Source organism: Dermacentor silvarum, unplaced genomic scaffold (genome assembly GCF_013339745.2).
Source record: "Dermacentor silvarum isolate Dsil-2018 unplaced genomic scaffold, BIME_Dsil_1.4 Seq6, whole genome shotgun sequence".
Lineage (NCBI taxonomy): Eukaryota > Metazoa > Arthropoda > Arachnida > Ixodida > Ixodidae > Dermacentor > Dermacentor silvarum.
The window spans coordinates 182,356-199,629 of NW_023606496.1; the positions used below are offsets into that span (position 1 = coordinate 182,356).

At 44.5% G+C, this 17,274-nt stretch overlaps 3 protein-coding genes across 7 annotated transcripts in view; 2 read left to right on the forward strand and 1 right to left on the reverse strand.

Annotated features, from left to right (window-relative positions):
* LOC119435294 (MICAL-like protein 1) overlaps positions 1-8,033 on the forward strand; it is a 60,967-nt gene extending 52,934 nt beyond the window's left edge. For all 5 annotated transcript variants that reach the window (XM_049659781.1, XM_049659777.1, XM_049659780.1 and 2 more), the window contains 4 exons: positions 911-984; positions 1,568-1,682; positions 2,599-2,648; positions 2,990-8,033. In XM_049659781.1, the coding sequence (XP_049515738.1) occupies positions 911-984; positions 1,568-1,682; positions 2,599-2,648; positions 2,990-3,162 (412 nt within the window). In that variant the 3' untranslated portion in view covers positions 3,163-8,033. The remainder of the gene's footprint in view (positions 1-910; positions 985-1,567; positions 1,683-2,598; positions 2,649-2,989) is intronic.
* LOC119435293 (ribonuclease P protein subunit p29) lies at positions 7,713-9,292 on the reverse strand. Its single transcript, XM_037702201.2, has one exon. It carries the CDS (start codon positions 9,171-9,173, stop codon positions 8,517-8,519), a length of 657 nt encoding a protein of 218 aa, XP_037558129.1. The 5' UTR covers positions 9,174-9,292; the 3' UTR covers positions 7,713-8,516.
* Positions 9,293-9,422: 130 nt separating this feature from the next.
* LOC119435296 (DNA topoisomerase 2-alpha-like) lies at positions 9,423-16,936 on the forward strand. Its single transcript, XM_037702205.2, has 5 exons — positions 9,423-10,398; positions 12,206-12,394; positions 13,479-13,727; positions 14,433-14,627; positions 16,466-16,936. Exons 1-5 carry the CDS (start codon positions 9,796-9,798, stop codon positions 16,919-16,921), a joined length of 1,692 nt encoding a protein of 563 aa, XP_037558133.2. The 5' UTR covers positions 9,423-9,795; the 3' UTR covers positions 16,922-16,936.
* Positions 16,937-17,274: the final 338 nt, after the last annotated feature.

The window sequence follows — 17,274 nt, forward strand, 5'->3', positions numbered from 1 at the left end:
ATCCTAATAGTGTTGCCAGATTGTGAGTTACATAAATGCGTTTTCAAGTGCTTGTGTGAAGGTATCTTCCGTAAGAAACCCGGCTCCCCTTTGGCTATTGCCTGTAGCCATTGTCCCCACTCAAAAATGAAGAGTCTCATAGTTTGTTAATGTGATAGCATTATACAGACCAATACCTGGCCTTTGGCAATGTTTGGAGGTATGTCCTCGGTGGAGCAGCTGACGAGGTGAGATAGGTAAGGGGGACAGAGTGGGGAAGGAGAAAGAGCAGAGTGATGTTACATAGAGAAGTATGCGACGGGAGTCTGAGCGGTAACACTGGACTGATGCAACCCTGGAGCAATGTGAGGCCTTCTGGATGGTATGCATGCTGCAAAATGTCGTCATTCGTATGCAGACACATCTGAGCAATGTGAGACTCATTTAGCTGACGTGAAGGTGGCAAAAAAGTGTCACAATGTGATGCCAATGGAAGAAAACCAGACACGTTGATGAAAGGTGACCGGAAATGCAGGTAGACAACAGCAATAGATTGAAAGGCCTTAACTAGAAACAGGATTATGGGCAAATGCTGATAACTCAGGCAAGAATAGTAATATGTAAATATGCTCTCAACATGAATGTTTTAAGGATGTTTTAAAAAATCCCTTGCCAGAGACGTTTATTCAGTGTTTGATAATATACTAAGATATCTGTGCACCTTTCCAGTCATTTCAAGAGTTTTTCTAGAAGCTTTTTGTTTTGTGGTAGACTGCCTGCAACTGCAGTGTTCACGTTCAAGAAATGGATGCTGTTTCAGTCATGGTCAAATCCTGATGTTTCGGGATTGAAGACACATATTTAGGTGGCTAGTGTTGCACTTGACTGTAAAATGTTTTGCTTTCTTGATTCATGTTCTATACTTTTGCAGAAAGCGTTCCCAGAGACTTGAAGAAGAACAAGTTGAGCTTGAGTACCAGATACGCTGCATAATGACCAAGCCCTGTAAGTATTGCACTGGTTTTCTTTGTCGCATTGATGACCCAACAAAGTTAATGGCACTGTAATTTGGCACATACCATTCTTTATGTTTACTTAGTAGCACCGACCATGTTGAGCTGTCCACGTTGAACTGTAGTACAAGAAGACTGAGCACAAGTAAGAAGGAGTCTTGCTCTGCCTTTTTGCACCACAGTTAAATATGGTCAGCCTGCACCAACTCGCCCAATTTTCTGTTTTGCCGAAGTATAAATTGACTGCATCATAAAGTGTGTGATCTACCACAGGTGTTCATTTTTTTTTCATTGTAAAAGTGGCAAACCTACCGTTGTGGTTGTGCTTTGCTTGTGGAGACCTGCTCTGAAGGCCTCTTTAAAACTAGACACAGTGCATTACTTTGGTTGAGCTGTTCCCAACGAATGCGCTTGGCTACTTGCCTTTCATGAATGCAGGTGTTAATCGGCGGCACGAGAGTGACGATTATAGTCGGAGGCGGTGGTCATGGGTGGCGCAACGTGGGAATGAATTTCGTGCTAGAAAGCCAGCGGGAGGATTGTGATCACTTATTCTTCCTTCCTTTACATTGCAGTGAATCAAAAATGTGACGATGACACCAAGCGGGAGGAGGAACTGCTCCAGCGGCTGCTTGAGGTTGTCGAGGCACGCAATGAGATTGTTGACAGCCAAGAAATGGATCGGCGGAGGTGGGCATTTTTTTTTTTTTTTGGCTGCGTTTACCTCTTTCTCGCCTGTCATGGTAAATTGGTGTAACGCCAATGTTCATACCTCAGTTGTTCCACTGGATTGCCTGTGTGAGCCTGTGTCCAGCTTTTGTGGAGGTTGAATGCCTTCTTGCATTTCATGTCCAGCTCACGCGTATCGGCTGGGAGTTGCCGAGTTCATTCTCCAGAAACTTCTATCGCAGCTGGCCTAGTTTCTCCCATGCAAAAATGTGCTCCTCAATTATTAAGCATAACAATTAATTTCTGCTGTGCTTGCTCCGACTACATTGTCTGTTTTCTCCATATAGTTGTAACTAACAAGAAACCAAGTCAGTTAAACTCAATTAACTTCCCCTGTGTGCAATGCGGCATTCCATTAATTGTTGTCTGGCAACAGCAAATAGTGATCTGCCAGAGTGGACAGGAAATGAACGTGGAACAAACACCTTTCCCTTCGGTTGTAAGCTATCTAGTTATCTTTTGGCCAAGTTGTCTTGTATTCTACTTTCATTTCTTGTCTTCATTGTTATTTCTACATTACAGTTAAAAAATCCTTAATTTCCTTTTTCTTGACTCCATTGTGTGTTGGTTCCATTCAGTTGCATTCATACGCGTGTCATTTTCTTTGTGTGCCGAGACCCTTTCAACCCCATAACTGTAGCTGGTTCACTGCTGATTGAGTAGACCGAAACTTGTTGACCGTTTCAGCAGTTCTTAACAGAACTGCACTGAGCTTTAAGGAAACTAAATGAAGACTCCCAAGCTGTTCATCTGCTTGAAAAATGCATCTCAGTGGTGCTAATCTCAGTGGGGTTTGTTCTTAATTGTTTGTTGTACTGGTCATTTGAGGAATTAATTAGTGCAGAGACATGTAAACAAATGCACCTTCTTGTTGCAGGGTGATGCAGGAGGACTGGAGCATACAGGAACAGATGGCACAGAAGCAGAGTGAGTGTGGGGCTGCCAACCACAGCCTTTGCATCTGCGTCATACGGAACTTGTGTTCCGTATGACGGAACTTACGCCTTTAAGCGTAAAATCGCTTAAAGGCAATGTATAGTCTTGCCCCAGTATTGCTTTTAATGATTGCTGACTTGAATTATTCATCTCTCACTCTGGCAGTTGTGATGTAGTAAAAGCAGCTTCTTTAATGTGCTGACCAGGAGAGAGTAATATGTAACATACTTTCTAGGATTGCAACAAACCCTTAATAATGAGGAGTGAGGCAAAATTTTAGTCACAGTCATGGCATGAAAGGTAAACAACCACATTGCACTTTGTTTTCCCAGGCGAGATCAAAGAAAAAATGGTCACACCCGAGCCCACGCCCGAGAAGAAGCACAAGAAAAAGGACAAGCATAAGAAGTCCAAGTCGGATAAGAAGCGCGACGAGATGGGGGACGAGGAGAAGCGAAAGTCACTGAAAAAGATCTTCAAGGAGAAGCTTGTGCTGTCCAAGTGACAGGGCACTTGGCCTGTGGTGCTGGGCTGAGCACGTATCGGCAGCAAGCTTGGAACTTGTGGCGAGGACAGCACATGTGTGCTGGGATGTGTTTGTTCTTGAAAAGTTGTACATATCATCGTAACAGTGATGAATTGTTGGCAGCTGTACGTCGTGATTGATCTTCGTTTTTGCATTGAGCGAGTGTTTGTGGCAGGTGCATATGGTGGTCTTGAAAAGAATGTCTCCGTGCAGCTCACAGAGTAATGATGTCATTTCACTCTCTCTCTTCCTCTTTACTAAATAAGGTAGACGCTGAACTCTGCATGCAAGTTTGCGCCGACATCTGTTGGTAGGTTGTTGGCCGTGTAATTGTCAGTTTTAGAGACTGGCCCACATGTGTTCTTGAGGCAACTTGTGAGAGACTTCCAAAAACACCTAGGTCAGCGTTGTACAGCAAACCTTGTAGCAGCTATACAAAAGCCACGATTGCAAACCATCCTTACTCGACTGTCTAAGCAACTCCTGCAATCTGTAATTATACGGCACTTTTGATAACGCTTGATGTTGGTGCAGAGCCAAAAGTTCTCTGTGTGGTTTCATTTCATTTCTTTAATGTATTTGCCAGATTCAGCTAGTGATCATGACAGCAGTGGGGGATATCATGAGAACAATAGTGTACAGCCAATGGAACCACTGATCTAACAAAATTAAAAATAAAATCGTTCCTAATTTTAACATTATTGATGACTGTGATCGTAAGCAAGTAATTCTGCGCTGGAGTTTCTGTCTAATAAACTCCTTGTGCATCACGCGCACGCCAGGGCTTTGCGACAAGCAAAAGACACATGCCAAGACGAAGCCCGTCTCTGCTAGACACAGCTCATGAGGCATCTTATACATATGCCTGTGCTCACATTAAAAATTATGACTAGTGTGCTTGATTGATAAATTGTCAAGTGGGTATTTTATGGTCTTTCATTGATCAGTGCTTACTGACAAGGTTTTGGCCACCGTAAGTGTTCTAAAATTGGCTGTGGAACTTTTTTTTTTCTTTTACTGCTAAAAAGTGCTGCTGGACTGCTGCATTCAGGCATTGAGTCTCCTTGCAGCATGCCGCCTATTGCCATCATTGCTGATAAAAGTAAAGCTTGGCAAGAAGGGGGTCAGCTTCTTCAGAAGATGGTATCTGTGCCATTTAGATGTGCTCATCTGTTGGTTTCCATTTGTTCGTCTCATGCGAAAGAAGAAAATACATAAATCAATGGTGTTAAAGGATTGCTGTGAGCCGCAACGCTTTGTTGTCCTTTGAACACAGCAGCCACCTTTCTCGATTTTGAGATATTCGGAGGCTGCCAAGAAAAACTTGAGGTTTTGAAGCATATGTGGCATCTATAGAGCTTATTGTGCCCCAGGAAAATATTTTGTCATAGCCAATATTTTTAGATATGCAAGTTCGAGTTGATGGGTGTTAGCTGCAATGTAGAAATATCATCTACATCGAAGGTGAAAGTAAACCGCACCTATGTCCTGACAGTTGCTTCTAGTGCCAAGAACAATAGCAGATGTCAGTTGTACGCATCAGCTCTAGAAAACCTCATCTTTCTACATTTACCTTCTGCTACAATAAGAGCAAACTTATGTACGCAGATATCTCTTTGTCAGCAACCATAGTTGATTTCGTACATAGCAGGCAACACTGCAAAGGCTAGAGAGATTTTTCTGACTGCATGCATTCGCGACCAAAGAATAGTGCATCACATATGACAGAAATATACTATGCGTATATGTAACGTAATTCAACATAACTGATTTGATGTGAATAGGACATTTATTTATACATGTAAGGCGTCGCAGATAAGGTTTCTGTGGAGAGTGGCCACAGCGCAGTGCTTGCGCTTGTGATGAACACATAGTATATACATGTCGCATACTGGAAGCGCAAAGGAGCACCAATAATAGTAGATCATTTGACGTCATGTTATGTCTACAAGTTTTAGTTAAAGTAGTTACGTAGATGCCTTGCAGATCAAAGCAACTGCACTGTGAAACACATGTAGTCATAATTCTGTGGCTGCACTACCTGAATAGCTTCTGCAGTGTTGCCTGGTAAGTATGAAGCAAAGTATGCACATTCACGATCGAACAGACAGCTTGACAACTGATGATTGAAGAGCGGTCGGAACTATCCTCTAGGCTCCTTCCAGTAGTCATCATGGTTCATTCTTAGTAGTGAAAGCTGTGTAGGTCCTCTCAAGATGGATTTACAAAAGTGGATGTCTACGTAAAAGTTCCACCTTGCGTAAAGAACTACTAAGCTCTTGTATTGAAGCTTCCTACAGGATGAACTTGAATCCTGCAGATAGCCATGCAAAATACTCCAAATGTGTGGAAAAATCGTTGAGCAGATTGCTGCAGCCCTTGTTTTTGTGGCTGAATGTGTTGCATTGCAAAAGCATATTCACAGTCTTTGTACAGTGCTCTTTCATCAGTGTTAAGTTTACTTTCCAACTTTTCTGTTCTCTGAAAAAATTGCGGGGGAAGGAAGCTACTTTTCCTGAAAATTTTCTTGTGGAAAAGTTCCACAGCACTGAACACTTCTAACTCAAGTGATAAATGATCACTGTTTCTTGTTTGTCGACCATTTCTATTTGTTACTGATGTTCATGCCAGCACTTATGTCAGCAACCTTACTAAACACAATGGCTTGAGCTTGCACACATACATTTTGCTACAAGGTTTTCATTTCTTTTTTCTGCACACCATGAGGTTGTGTAGTGTCGTCCATTGACTTCTTTGGCTTGCAACTTTATCGCAGCATTGCTTGCTCAACTGTAATTACACGTAATTTATTAGCACCTTTCAGTTCAGCAACACGTCTTGCCACACAATATCTGTAAAATGCTGTGCCAATTCTACATTTGGAATGAAAGCTAATTTGCATTTTATCCACTTAACGCTGGTGATATGACATGCCTTTGTTCTCACATTTGAAACCCTTTGGTTAGCCTTTAATTGTTTAAGCCTATATTCCTACAGCACAGCCTCTTGTGGAATAAATGCAGCTGTCATAACCTTTTGAGAAACTTTTGAAGGCTGATGCCACAAAAGTATGACATGAGTGAGAAAGATAAACGAATCTGAGTGGCTAAGTGTTTATTTGTTTGTTACAGCCATGTGATTAAAAGAGACTATGAGGCCAAAGAAAGCATAGGGAAACTTAACTATGCTTAATTAAAATGTGAAAATACTAAGAAAAAAGAAAGGAAATGAAAGTAAACGAAAGGCAATTTGCCACAAGTGGGAGCCGATCCTGTATCTTACACATGCTGACTGTGGTGCCTTACCACTTAAGTTACTATGACGGTCACCCTCTTTTTTTTTTTTTTTTTTTTTCTTTGAAAGAAAAAGGGGGGGTATTTGTGTATGTGAAAAGATTGGCCCAGGGGGTGTTAGCCAGTGCTGCTCACAACCATGGGAGCAGATGTTCCACATTTGGGCTACTGTACTGGACATTGTCAAATTTGCCATCTTGTCAGCTCTGATTGGTCCAAAATGCCACCATTACAGAATTTGATGATATGGCGGAATTCGACAGTGTCCAAAATGGCACCGCTGCCGCTGGAAATTCTGCCGCCATGGCATGGACACCTATGGACAAACTTAGGAACGGACTATGAAAAGAGCTGCGGATTGATTTCACCCCTGGCCCCCAGCACAAAAGTTCTCAAGGGGCTCTAGGCAGAGCACACTGTTCATTTGTGGGCGAACCACTGCACCTCCACGATTTCCAAGCAGTGTGTGCCTAAGCTGTCTGACATGCACTTGAGTGTGTGAAAAGAAACGTTGCCAGCACTGCTCAAGCCAGATCAAATGAGCTTTTGCATTGGTATATTTTTTGTGGAACAATGGAGGCAACTACTGGTGAATGAGTCACACTGTAGTTGTCGCCAGAGCTAATGACCAACAATTGAAGCTCGCTACAACTGGCATATTACTATACTATCTTCACTTGTCTGGGTAAGAAATAAGGCATCATTATCTGAAAGAAATAAAACTTTTTTTTTTGCATTTCATGCATGAACCATGGCGCCGACACTAAAGTGACATAGATTATTGCCATTTCTCTCTTTGTGTGTGTGTGCAGTTAATTCCTGCAAAATCTTCCAGGTTGATTTTTCATTTGATTATGAATGCAGCACAGCCATTTGCCATAAGCCTTTGTTTCTGGCATACTAAGTGAAGGAGAACTAGTGTCACACAGGGAAGCGCACTGCATGTAACACCATGTCAGAAGCTTCAACTATGGCACATGTGGCTTTTGAGCCTTGTACGAAACAAGTTAAAGGATACACATGTTAACTAATACACAATGAGATGGTTTTTTTATGCGTCTGTTCTATGTTATTGCATACCGTTAAACATTTTTTTAATTGTGGCCAGGCTTTGTCCAATATTTGTCCTTTACCATTGGTGCTTTGCCTAACGTGTATGGCCCACTGTGCAAACATTATTTTGCTTTTTTTTTTTTTTTTAGGAGGGTGAATGAGACAAAGGCAATTTTTTCTCGATTTGGTTTCAAGTGGCTTTAACTGTCCATTGTCTATGCTTCTTGCAATACAATAAAGAACATTCTGTCGCCATATGGTGACTGCTCAAACGTGCTGTCTAATCATGCGGTAACAGAACCACAATCAAATGTGTGAACAACTGCGACGCCCAGGGACCCATCGCAGGCCTGCAACACAACACCTTGAACTTGGCTGTTCTTTCAAAGCTGTGTACTTGCAAGTGGCTGCTGCAGATCTTGTAGATCCACTCGTCGAGATCGAAGGGTGTGCTCTTTACAATAAAATAAAGAATGTTCCGTCGCCATTTGGTGACTGCTCAAATGTTCTGTCCTGTGGTAACACTACCATGGTCATACGTGCAAATACCTGCGATGCCCAGAGACCCATCGTGCATAGCTTCGTACGAAAATTGTTAGAGGGTACTCTGGTCAGACATGGCGGTTCAACCAGCAAGGGAATGATGTTTAGTACATGGATTTGCTTACACTTTGTCCTGCTGGCTTCAGATGGTGTTGCACGATTGCAAAGTGATCAGTTTTCGCAAAATATTGCTATAAGTACAACTTGTCTTATACGTTCAGATAAACAGTATTGATTCAAAATTTCGACCAGCAAGCTCGAACAAGGCGTAATAAGATAAAACCACAAGGACGTATGAAGCGGCAAGCATTAGGATCGGAGCATATCCATGTATTATAGTACTAACCATCATTCCTACGGTAGCTGCCGACCGATTGGAGCGCCACATTTCCCTCTAGTGATTTTAGTAGAAAACTATATGCCTTTATCTAATTTCTGCTGTAATCACAGGCCGACAACACCGCGCGTCTTGAACTTCGCCTTCATTCTTTCGAAGCTATGAACACGGAAGTGGCTGCCGTAGATCTTGTAGATCCTCCCGTCGAGCTCGAAGGCAAACGCAGTGTGCGCCTTGGGAACCGTACGCACCACGTTTTGCTCGGTGATCAGACGAAACACGTTCTTGGTTTCCTGGACGACGATGCCCCTGGCGCCCACGTACGACGGGCAGCGGGACTCGGCGACCGTTAGGAAGCAGCCCGTGTACTCGGCCTTGAGCAGCCGCGAGTGTTCGGTCACTTGGTCGCGTACGAGACCCCGGAAATAATCCCTCCACATCAGATGGATGGGCACGAACGACGCGTACGACAGTTTGTCCTTGTGCACGTTGAAGATGCCCAACTTGCGTTTCTCTCGGCAAGTGAGCAACTTGCCCCTCCTCCTCTTTTGGTCGCTGCCGCGCTTCTTGCGTGCTACGTCCGGCTCGAGCACCGCCGTGTAACGCGCAAGATCCGCCGGCTCGCCGGGATATGGGCCGGCATGTTTCTTGATGAAATCGCGGACGTAATTCACAGCTTGCGCCGGTAATGGCGGGTCGTATTTAATGTCTTTCGACGTCAGGTAGACGTTCTGCACGTCGCTGGCAGAGGTAGGGTCTGTCATCTTTGCAGCGGTGGGGTAGCGGTCACAGCGTCACATCATCACAGAACACCCATACAAACATCATCACGTTTGTGCAAGCACGTGCATGCACAAACGCGCCGTTGCGCCGTCTAATACAGTTTTCAAATCTCGGAGGCCGTAATGATTTACTATTTCTCTGCTAGAGGCGCTTAAAGCGGCTAAATTATTTTGTCTCAAATTTTATTTAAAGTTAGCAACAAGCATATATAACACGTATTTCTTTGAAAAACGAACAGACCATATTTTTAGTTGACTTTGCGTCAGCGTTTCAAAATCTCACTGCCGCGTCTGCTCAGAGCAGGCAACTCTCGCGGAGCATAGCCTCCGAGCTTCGGAGACGCAGAGGCTGCCGCCGCGCCGCCGCTTTCACAACTTTGGTAAAACTGTTGGTCCTGTTCGTTGGCGGGCGCGCAACCGACCGCCGTGCCGCCGTTGCCGTCGCTTGAAAAATGTCTGTTGCGTTAGGCCTCTCTGCGCGGGCTTCATCATTCAGCGGCTAGCTAGCGCGGTAAACGCTGTAATTCCGACCAGGCTCGCGCCGCTTGTCTCGCGGTCTTCAGCGCACCTTCGTACGTCGTCAACGGCGGCGGGAAACGGCGCCATGTCCTCGGACGGGCTCGACGACTTGGACAGTTTGCCGGTGGCGGGAGACATCCAGCAGAATGGCGAAGCCGGCGGCGCGAACAAAGGAGCCAAGGGGAGGCTCTCGGTGGAGCGCATCTACCAAAAGAAGAGTCAGCTGGAGCACATTCTACTCCGGCCGGACACTTACATCGGCTCGGTCGAGCCGGTGACGCAGAACATGTGGGTCTACGACGGCGAAGAAAACGGCGGCATGAAGAACCGCAGCATCACGTTCGTGCCCGGCCTGTACAAGATATTCGACGAGATACTGGTGAACGCCGCGGACAACAAGCAGCGGGACAAGACCATGGACTGTATCAAGATCGAGATCGACGCCGACCAGAACCGCATCTCCGTGTGGAACAACGGCAAGGGCATCCCCGTGGTCGAGCACAAGGTGGAGAAGATGTTTGTGCCGACGCTCATCTTCGGCCACTTGCTCACCTCGTCCAACTACAACGACGAGGAGAAAAAAGTCACCGGTGGCCGCAACGGCTACGGCGCCAAACTTTGCAACATATTCAGCACCAAGTTCACTGTGGAGACATACTCGCGAAGCGAGAAGAAGATCTTCAAGCAGGTGAGGGCTAGGTATAAGACGTGCCAATAGCGCCGAGATTAAACTAGGCCGCCAAGCCGAAAGTGGGACCGAAGCTTTTTAGAACGCCAAGTGAGTGTCAGTATAGCAACAAAACCAATAACGAAGAAAGGACTGCAGGTGCAATGGACACTTAACAGGAAGTGTCATCAGAGAAATGTTATCGTTTTAAACAGTAAACAACCAAAGCGGTGCATGGCCAAGTGCGTCTCGTTTGGCACGTGAGCTGCTTTGCTAACTTGAGAATGTGCTTTGACTTTTCGGTTTAGTGGTTTATAGGCTATATAATGTGACCATGAAAATTTTGTGTAAGCAGCACTTGACAGCAGCCCCACAGGTGGAAAGTTGCTGTGTACTTTGTAATCTCTAAAGTACCTGCAGCTTTGCAAAATGTCAAAAACATCCACGAGATAAACGCTGTTTCTGAAGTGCTTCACTCTTGCCATTGTACTTGAATGAGAGATGCTGTCGTCTGCATTGTCACTGACATTAAATATGTGTTATCATTTGGCATTTTCTAGCCTAGTCAAATTGGAATGATGCGTCTCATCGGGGGCCCATAATGAGATGAGGTTATTGGAAGCACAAAGTGTGTAATTCAGTCAACAGTAAGACGGTGGTGTGTAATTAATTGTAAGGTAATGGTGTGTGGCATGTTTGTTTTCTTGCTCCTTGTGGTGATGCATGGTGTTTCTAGCATGCATAGTCATCACTGTTGCTGTGTTGTTAAAAGTATATGCACAAAAACGAGTGATCATGCGAGTGACCATTGACTCATAAAATGCAGGAGCATTTTAGAATCACAATTTATTGGTACAAATACAGAAATATTACATTTGTGTATTATGCATAAGGAAGTCCCATAGTCAAAGACTGCATCAGGACCTGTATCGGTTTGGATATAAAAGAAAACAATCCGGCCTGTAAACTTTGTGACGTGACTCTTAAGTACACAGCTTGCTCGTTCATCAGTTTGTTCTTCCTGGCATTGATACCATACATGTAAAGGTGATGCAGCCATGGTGTCGGTTTCTAAAAGCAGTTTGGTTTGATGAGCTGTGTTTTGCAAATGTATGGTTGATGTTGTGTCAGTTGAGAAATACTATTCTCATGGATAGGGGGGGGGGGGGGGGCAGCGTTTTAGTGAAACCATCTCGGGAATTATAGTATACTTTTGAATTCATAGCAGTCTAACCATATTTAGTGTTGCTTTTTAGTGTCGTGCTCTTGAAGCCAGACTCCACATGAAGGTAGCCAAATCTGTTATTGCTTGTTTATCCTAATCGGCTATAATTGATTAGGATAAACACTAGCATAGTTGTCATTGAAATAACATGTGCGAAGTAGTAGGCTGTGCAAAAGTTCTTTCGCTAGTGCCTTTTTACAGGCTTTGAAAAAGAAAGCTGCATAAGACTAAAATTTTGCTTATTTTTTGTGGATGAAAAGAGCGTAACTGCACAAACGTAGCACCATTAGTAACACTTGATTTTTGCTTTCTAGCAATGTAAAAGAAAGTTTCACTTGCTGAAACTGGGTCTAGATCAAGGTTTATTTCAAACCATTTGTTCCCAGGGCCACATGCTGGATTTGTCAGAGGATGTGGACAGTTAATGCTGATGTTCTAGTATTCTCTACCTTGTATAGGTGGTAGATTTCCTGATTTTGACCACTTTTAGTTGGGCACCCTGTATATGATTATCTGAAATGTTTTGAAAAAGCTAATCAGGTTGATTTTGTATTACTCATTTGCAACTGGTCTTGCTGCAATACGTGCCCCCTTTCTGTACAGGTATGGGAGGACAACATGAAAAAGACCACAGATCCCAAGATCCGGACGGAGCCAAAGGGCGAAGACTTCACCAAGATCACTTTCCAGCCAGATTTAGCCAAGTTCAAGATGGACAAACTGGATGCTGACACAGTTGCACTTCTCTCCCGCCGTGCTTATGATGTGGCTGGTTGCACGCGTGGGGTCAAGGTAGTTACTCTCTCTTTATTGCTTTGTAAGCACAAGTGAATGGTCGTGTGAAAATTCGAATGTGAATCGAATAGCCTATGCGGTTCGATTCATATTCGTGTTGGTTCAAATATAAGTGATAACATTTTATGGAGTCTTCAGGGAGAAATCCAGATGCAGGTAGTGACTGTTTCGAATGATTCTGCTGTCGGGGAGCCGCCGTTGCTTCGGAAAGGCACCATTTACTGAGCGAACTTATAAAGTAACTAACTTCTGCTCAATAATTTCCAGCCATTCGATAAGGCCTTTTGACAGTCTAATTATTTGTTTTTTTAATTTAGCCAAAGCAATGCTGTGTTTGCATCCCTCTAAACGATTTATTACGCCTTGCTCTTTAAGCCTCTGGTGACCTGTTGCATTGTTTCCTTTCTCTCAAGTGTCGTGCTATGCCAGATACAATCGCCAGTTAGTTTCTCATTTATGAGCTCCGCAGTTTCCCAGATTAAGGAGGAGCTCAACCGCGGGCCAGCTCCCAAGTTTCCTATTAAATTGCATGTGAAATGCAGAAACGATCTCCTTACACAAGCGCTGAACTGATCTGAATGCAGTTTGTTGTGAGAAAGTTGAATTCTACTGACTCTAGGAGGCAGAATATTGATATAGGGTTTCAAATGGTTAACAATAATTGTCTTAAGTTGGTCAGTTAAAAGGGGCCATGACATGGTTGTCCAACCATTCCCATTTTATCATTCTCATCGAGAGTAGAGTGGCCGATGTGGTAAAAAAAACTGGGCCTCTCGGCATACATTATAACCTGAAACATCGACTTGAAATCGCTGCCTTTAAGCCCTTCTCACTAACAGCAACTGCAATTTTGGCATGGCTCGTGAGACGTCTGGGTTATTGTCTGAAAAGTGCGGAGCCTCGTGGTTCTATGTGTATCATGCCATTTTTCTTGGGCGCTCTACATGGTCTTTCCTCGTTTTCAAGTGTGCAGTTTTGTCATGCTTGTACACATTACAGAATTTTCTGGTAAAGTTTTTCGGCACATTGCTCTGGAGCCGTGACCCCGAGTGAATAAGCTGTGTGACGTGGTCATGTGCAGGTCTACCTCAACGGCAAGCGGCTGCCCGTGAAGGGCTTCAAGGACTACGTGCAGCTCTTCGTGAAGGACAAGGAGGACGAGGCGGGCAACCCGCTGACCGTGGTCTACGAGAGCGCCAACGACCGCTGGGAGGTGGCCGTCACGCTCAGCGAGGCTGGAGAGTTCCGCCAGATGAGCTTTGTCAACAGCATTGCCACAACCAAAGGTGGCAGTCATGTCGACTACGTGGCCGATCAGATTGTCAAGAAGGTTAGCCTTTGCCACTCGGATCGCTTAGATGGAATCAAGGCCGTATGGCTTGCATGATGTACAAGTACCACATACTCCCTTTCCCACATCGCAGGCTGTGCTATGAATGGCCTCGAGACTTGCCACTTGCATATGCGACCAAAAATTAGTGTGTCGCATAGGCATGTCCCATGTAATTCAATGTAACATTAAGTTACACAACATACTTTGGGGTAATAGGTTGATTGTTAGAAGAGAAAGTGAATGTCTAAGTGTGCTTTTTAAAATTTTGCTCTGAAACTGTCTCGTCAGTGTGGTGCTACAGATGTCAAAGCATTTTTTCTTGTATAATGGGGGGCATTTGGGGCTTAGTAAGATCTCTTGAAACTTGCTAGCTTTTTTTTTAATATACCCTGTCCATCTTTGCCGATCAAAATTTAGCTAGGCTTGAGCAGACTGTCAAAATTTATGACTTCACGGCAAGCAGGTGCCGGAACTTCAAGGCGGTGTTTACACCTTGCTTTTGTCCTCGCCTTTTATGGCTTGCCAAGCCATTTCGTCCTGTAAGAGTGGTCTTTTCAGTATTGTGGAAGGGTAATTTACTAAATACAGCTCAAATTAATGTTCTATTTAGTGTCCCTGTAATCTTTTCTTGGACTTAGCTGCGTGACAGTTGTGTTGCTGGTGCATCACAGGGGTGACAGAGTGCCTCGTCTGTCTGTGCAGGTCCTCGAGAGTGTCAAGAAGAAGAACAAGGCGGGTGTCAAGATCCAGAACAAGCAGATCAAGGACCACCTGTGGGTGTTTGTCAACTGCCTGATCGAGAATCCCACGTTTGACTCCCAGACCAAGGAGAACATGACCCTCCAGATGAAGAAGTTTGGCTCCAAATGTGAGCTCAGTGACAAGTTCAACAACCAGGTGAGTCATGGGATGAAAGCACCCCGCAGTCAACGAGAATGGTGCTCATTTCTCTCACTTTTGTTGCACCTTGGTGGAGTCGTGGCAGCTCAGTAGGGTGAATGAACAGCAATTCATTGCACAAGAGATGCACGTGAAAATGGTGCAACATGCACAGCGAGAGCATGGCCTTTACTTTAACTTTATTTACATGGAATGAGCACGCAGCGTTCTGTTGCGTGCTCATTCCTTGTCACTTTCGCTGCCTTTGGGCAACCATGAGGGTAGACACTGGGAAGAACTACCAGTTATGGCAAGGCTTGCCAGGTGCTTTCATTTAACGCTATGCTTAATAATAATAATAATAAAAAAAATCTAGGTGCCACTATATATTTTTCATTTTTCATTTATTTAGGTACATGCAGCACTACTTTGGTGTCACAGCGAGCAGTCAGGTACAAAATAGTTGGTGCAGTACCAGCTACAAAGTAATAGAATAAAGCACATAACTTATAATGCATCACTTCTAATAAAGCCGACAAAGCACAGATTTGAAGCTTACAAGAACAAAATATGAAATATTAAGCCTGCAGTCAAGGGTACATTTATACAGTCAGCTACCGATTTTCCGGACATGCCTGATAATTTGGACGCCTTTGGCGGACCGCCACGTACCCCCATAGAGTCAATGTGTAAGAACGTGTGAAATTTCTGACGCAAACAACCTTCGCCGCTGGATTTTCCAGACTTTTTGCCATGATCGCAAGTCCGAAATGGCATTAATAGTAGCCATCACCATCGCCATTTTGATTATCTCGCCTCCTCAAACCGGCAGCCTCGCATGCAGATCCGCTGGCCGCCGTAGCTACCTCCTCGGCAATGCTAGGCCTAGCTACTTCGATGTTTGCTACCAAGCTTCTTGCTTTTCTGTGCCGTGTTTTTCATTGAAACAATTCGCCATTGATAGCAATGGCGCCGACTCCGCCTTTGTAATCCTCACCATTGTCTTGGAAGCTCGGAAAGAACGGTGCATTGCATAATGCCAGTTCCCGAAAGTCAGTTTCGTCTAAATGCAGCAGCGTTATGCAGTGAAGCGTACCAAGAGCGGGAAGGAGCAATCGTCACGGGACACAACATGTATTCCTTAATTATAGATGCGTGCACCCACCATCTCCTGTTACAGTATGAGCATTGATACGCTTTAAGTGGGCTGGCGAGCTTTCAGAGCCATTTCGGACGTGCCTGTGGCACTCAACCCTTGAGAGCAGTAAAAGGCATGCATTCATTTTTTTCGGACTGCCCCATTTTCCGGATGTTCTCGCGGCCCCTAGGGAGTCTGAAAAATCTGGACGTTAATGTAACTGCAACCAAGTAAAAGATAAAGCAAGTAAAATAAACAGATAAGTGCTTGCTTGTGGCAAAACAAAGATAAGATAAATTATATAGCAGTAGTCATCACATTCTGTTAGATGCATGTACAGCAAAATGTGTGCATTGTGAAAGTGTGTTTCCAGAAAGGTGTACTACGTCTTAAGGAGAGAGAGAAGATACTTTATTTATCAAATAAAAATAATTACGAAGCCCTCAGTCCAGGGTCTTACTGGTGTTATTATTTAGCTCTTAGTAAGAGAGGAGGACGTAAACAAGACATCATTGCTCATTGTGTACACCTGGTGGTCTTTACAGTAGAGAAAACACCCGTGTACTTAGATTTAGGTACACGTTAAAGAACCCTAGATGGTCCAAATTAATCCGGAGTCCCCCACTACAGCGTGACTCATAATCAGCTGATGGTTTTGGCACGTAAAACCCCATAATTTAATTTTTGAAATTTTTTTGACACTATGTGTGGCTTACAGGTACTCAAGTGCGGTGTGGTGGAGGCCGTCATGTCCTGGGTCCAATTCAAGGCCCAGAAGCAGCTTGGACAAAAGTGCTCGGCCAAGAAGCACTCCAAACTCAAGGGAATCCCCAAACTAGAGGACGCCAACGACGCCGGCACCCGCAACTCGGTCGACTGCACCCTCATCCTCACTGAGGGAGACTCGGCCAAAAGCTTGGCCGTGTCGGGACTGGCAGTGGTCGGCCGGGACAAGTTCGGCGTGTTTCCGCTCAAGGGCAAGATCCTCAACGTCCGTGAGGCCACCCACAAGCAGATCCTCGAGAATGCCGAGATCAACAATGTCATCAAGATAATGGGCCTGCAGGTACACTTGCGTGATCCTGATTTGGTCACTTACGCTAGGATTATCTTTTACCATGAAATCTCATTGATTCAGTTTATTTATTCGCCGTTGATTTGGAAAATCGGGTAATTTCAACTCGCCCACTAGTCACAGCAAACGCACGCATTATTTAATGGCTTAACTGAGACATATCTTGCCGCACAGCGGTTGAGATGATCCTTGGAGTGCATCGAGAACCACAAAAGTGTGATGCAAAAGAGGCAATACCATTCAGCTGAAATGAAACGCAGAGTTTGCATCGCTGTAGTCTTCAGCAGGAACCGTACAGGAACAGCATAAAAATTGCTCCCGCCTTTTTATCTTGCGTTCATTTCCGCGCATGATCATCCATTGGCCACGTGTTCTCAGAACTGTTTGGTCGCCATCAATGATCATGTTGATAGCGACCACGTATTCATCTGCAGCGGTTGCAGTGAGCAGTG

Excerpts from the sequence above, each read along its gene's own strand:
- LOC119435293 (XM_037702201.2), bottom strand. The coding sequence starts at position 9,173 with ATGACAGACCCTACCTCTGCCAGCGACGTGCAGAACGTCTACCTGACG.
- LOC119435296 (XM_037702205.2), top strand. The coding sequence starts at position 9,796 with ATGTCCTCGGACGGGCTCGACGACTTGGACAGTTTGCCGGTGGCGGGA. Across the intron at positions 12,395-13,478 it reads GTTGCACGCGTGGGGTCAAG|GTCTACCTCAACGGCAAGCG; the intron begins GTAGTTACTCTC and ends GGTCATGTGCAG. Across the intron at positions 13,728-14,432 it reads CCGATCAGATTGTCAAGAAG|GTCCTCGAGAGTGTCAAGAA; the intron begins GTTAGCCTTTGC and ends CTGTCTGTGCAG.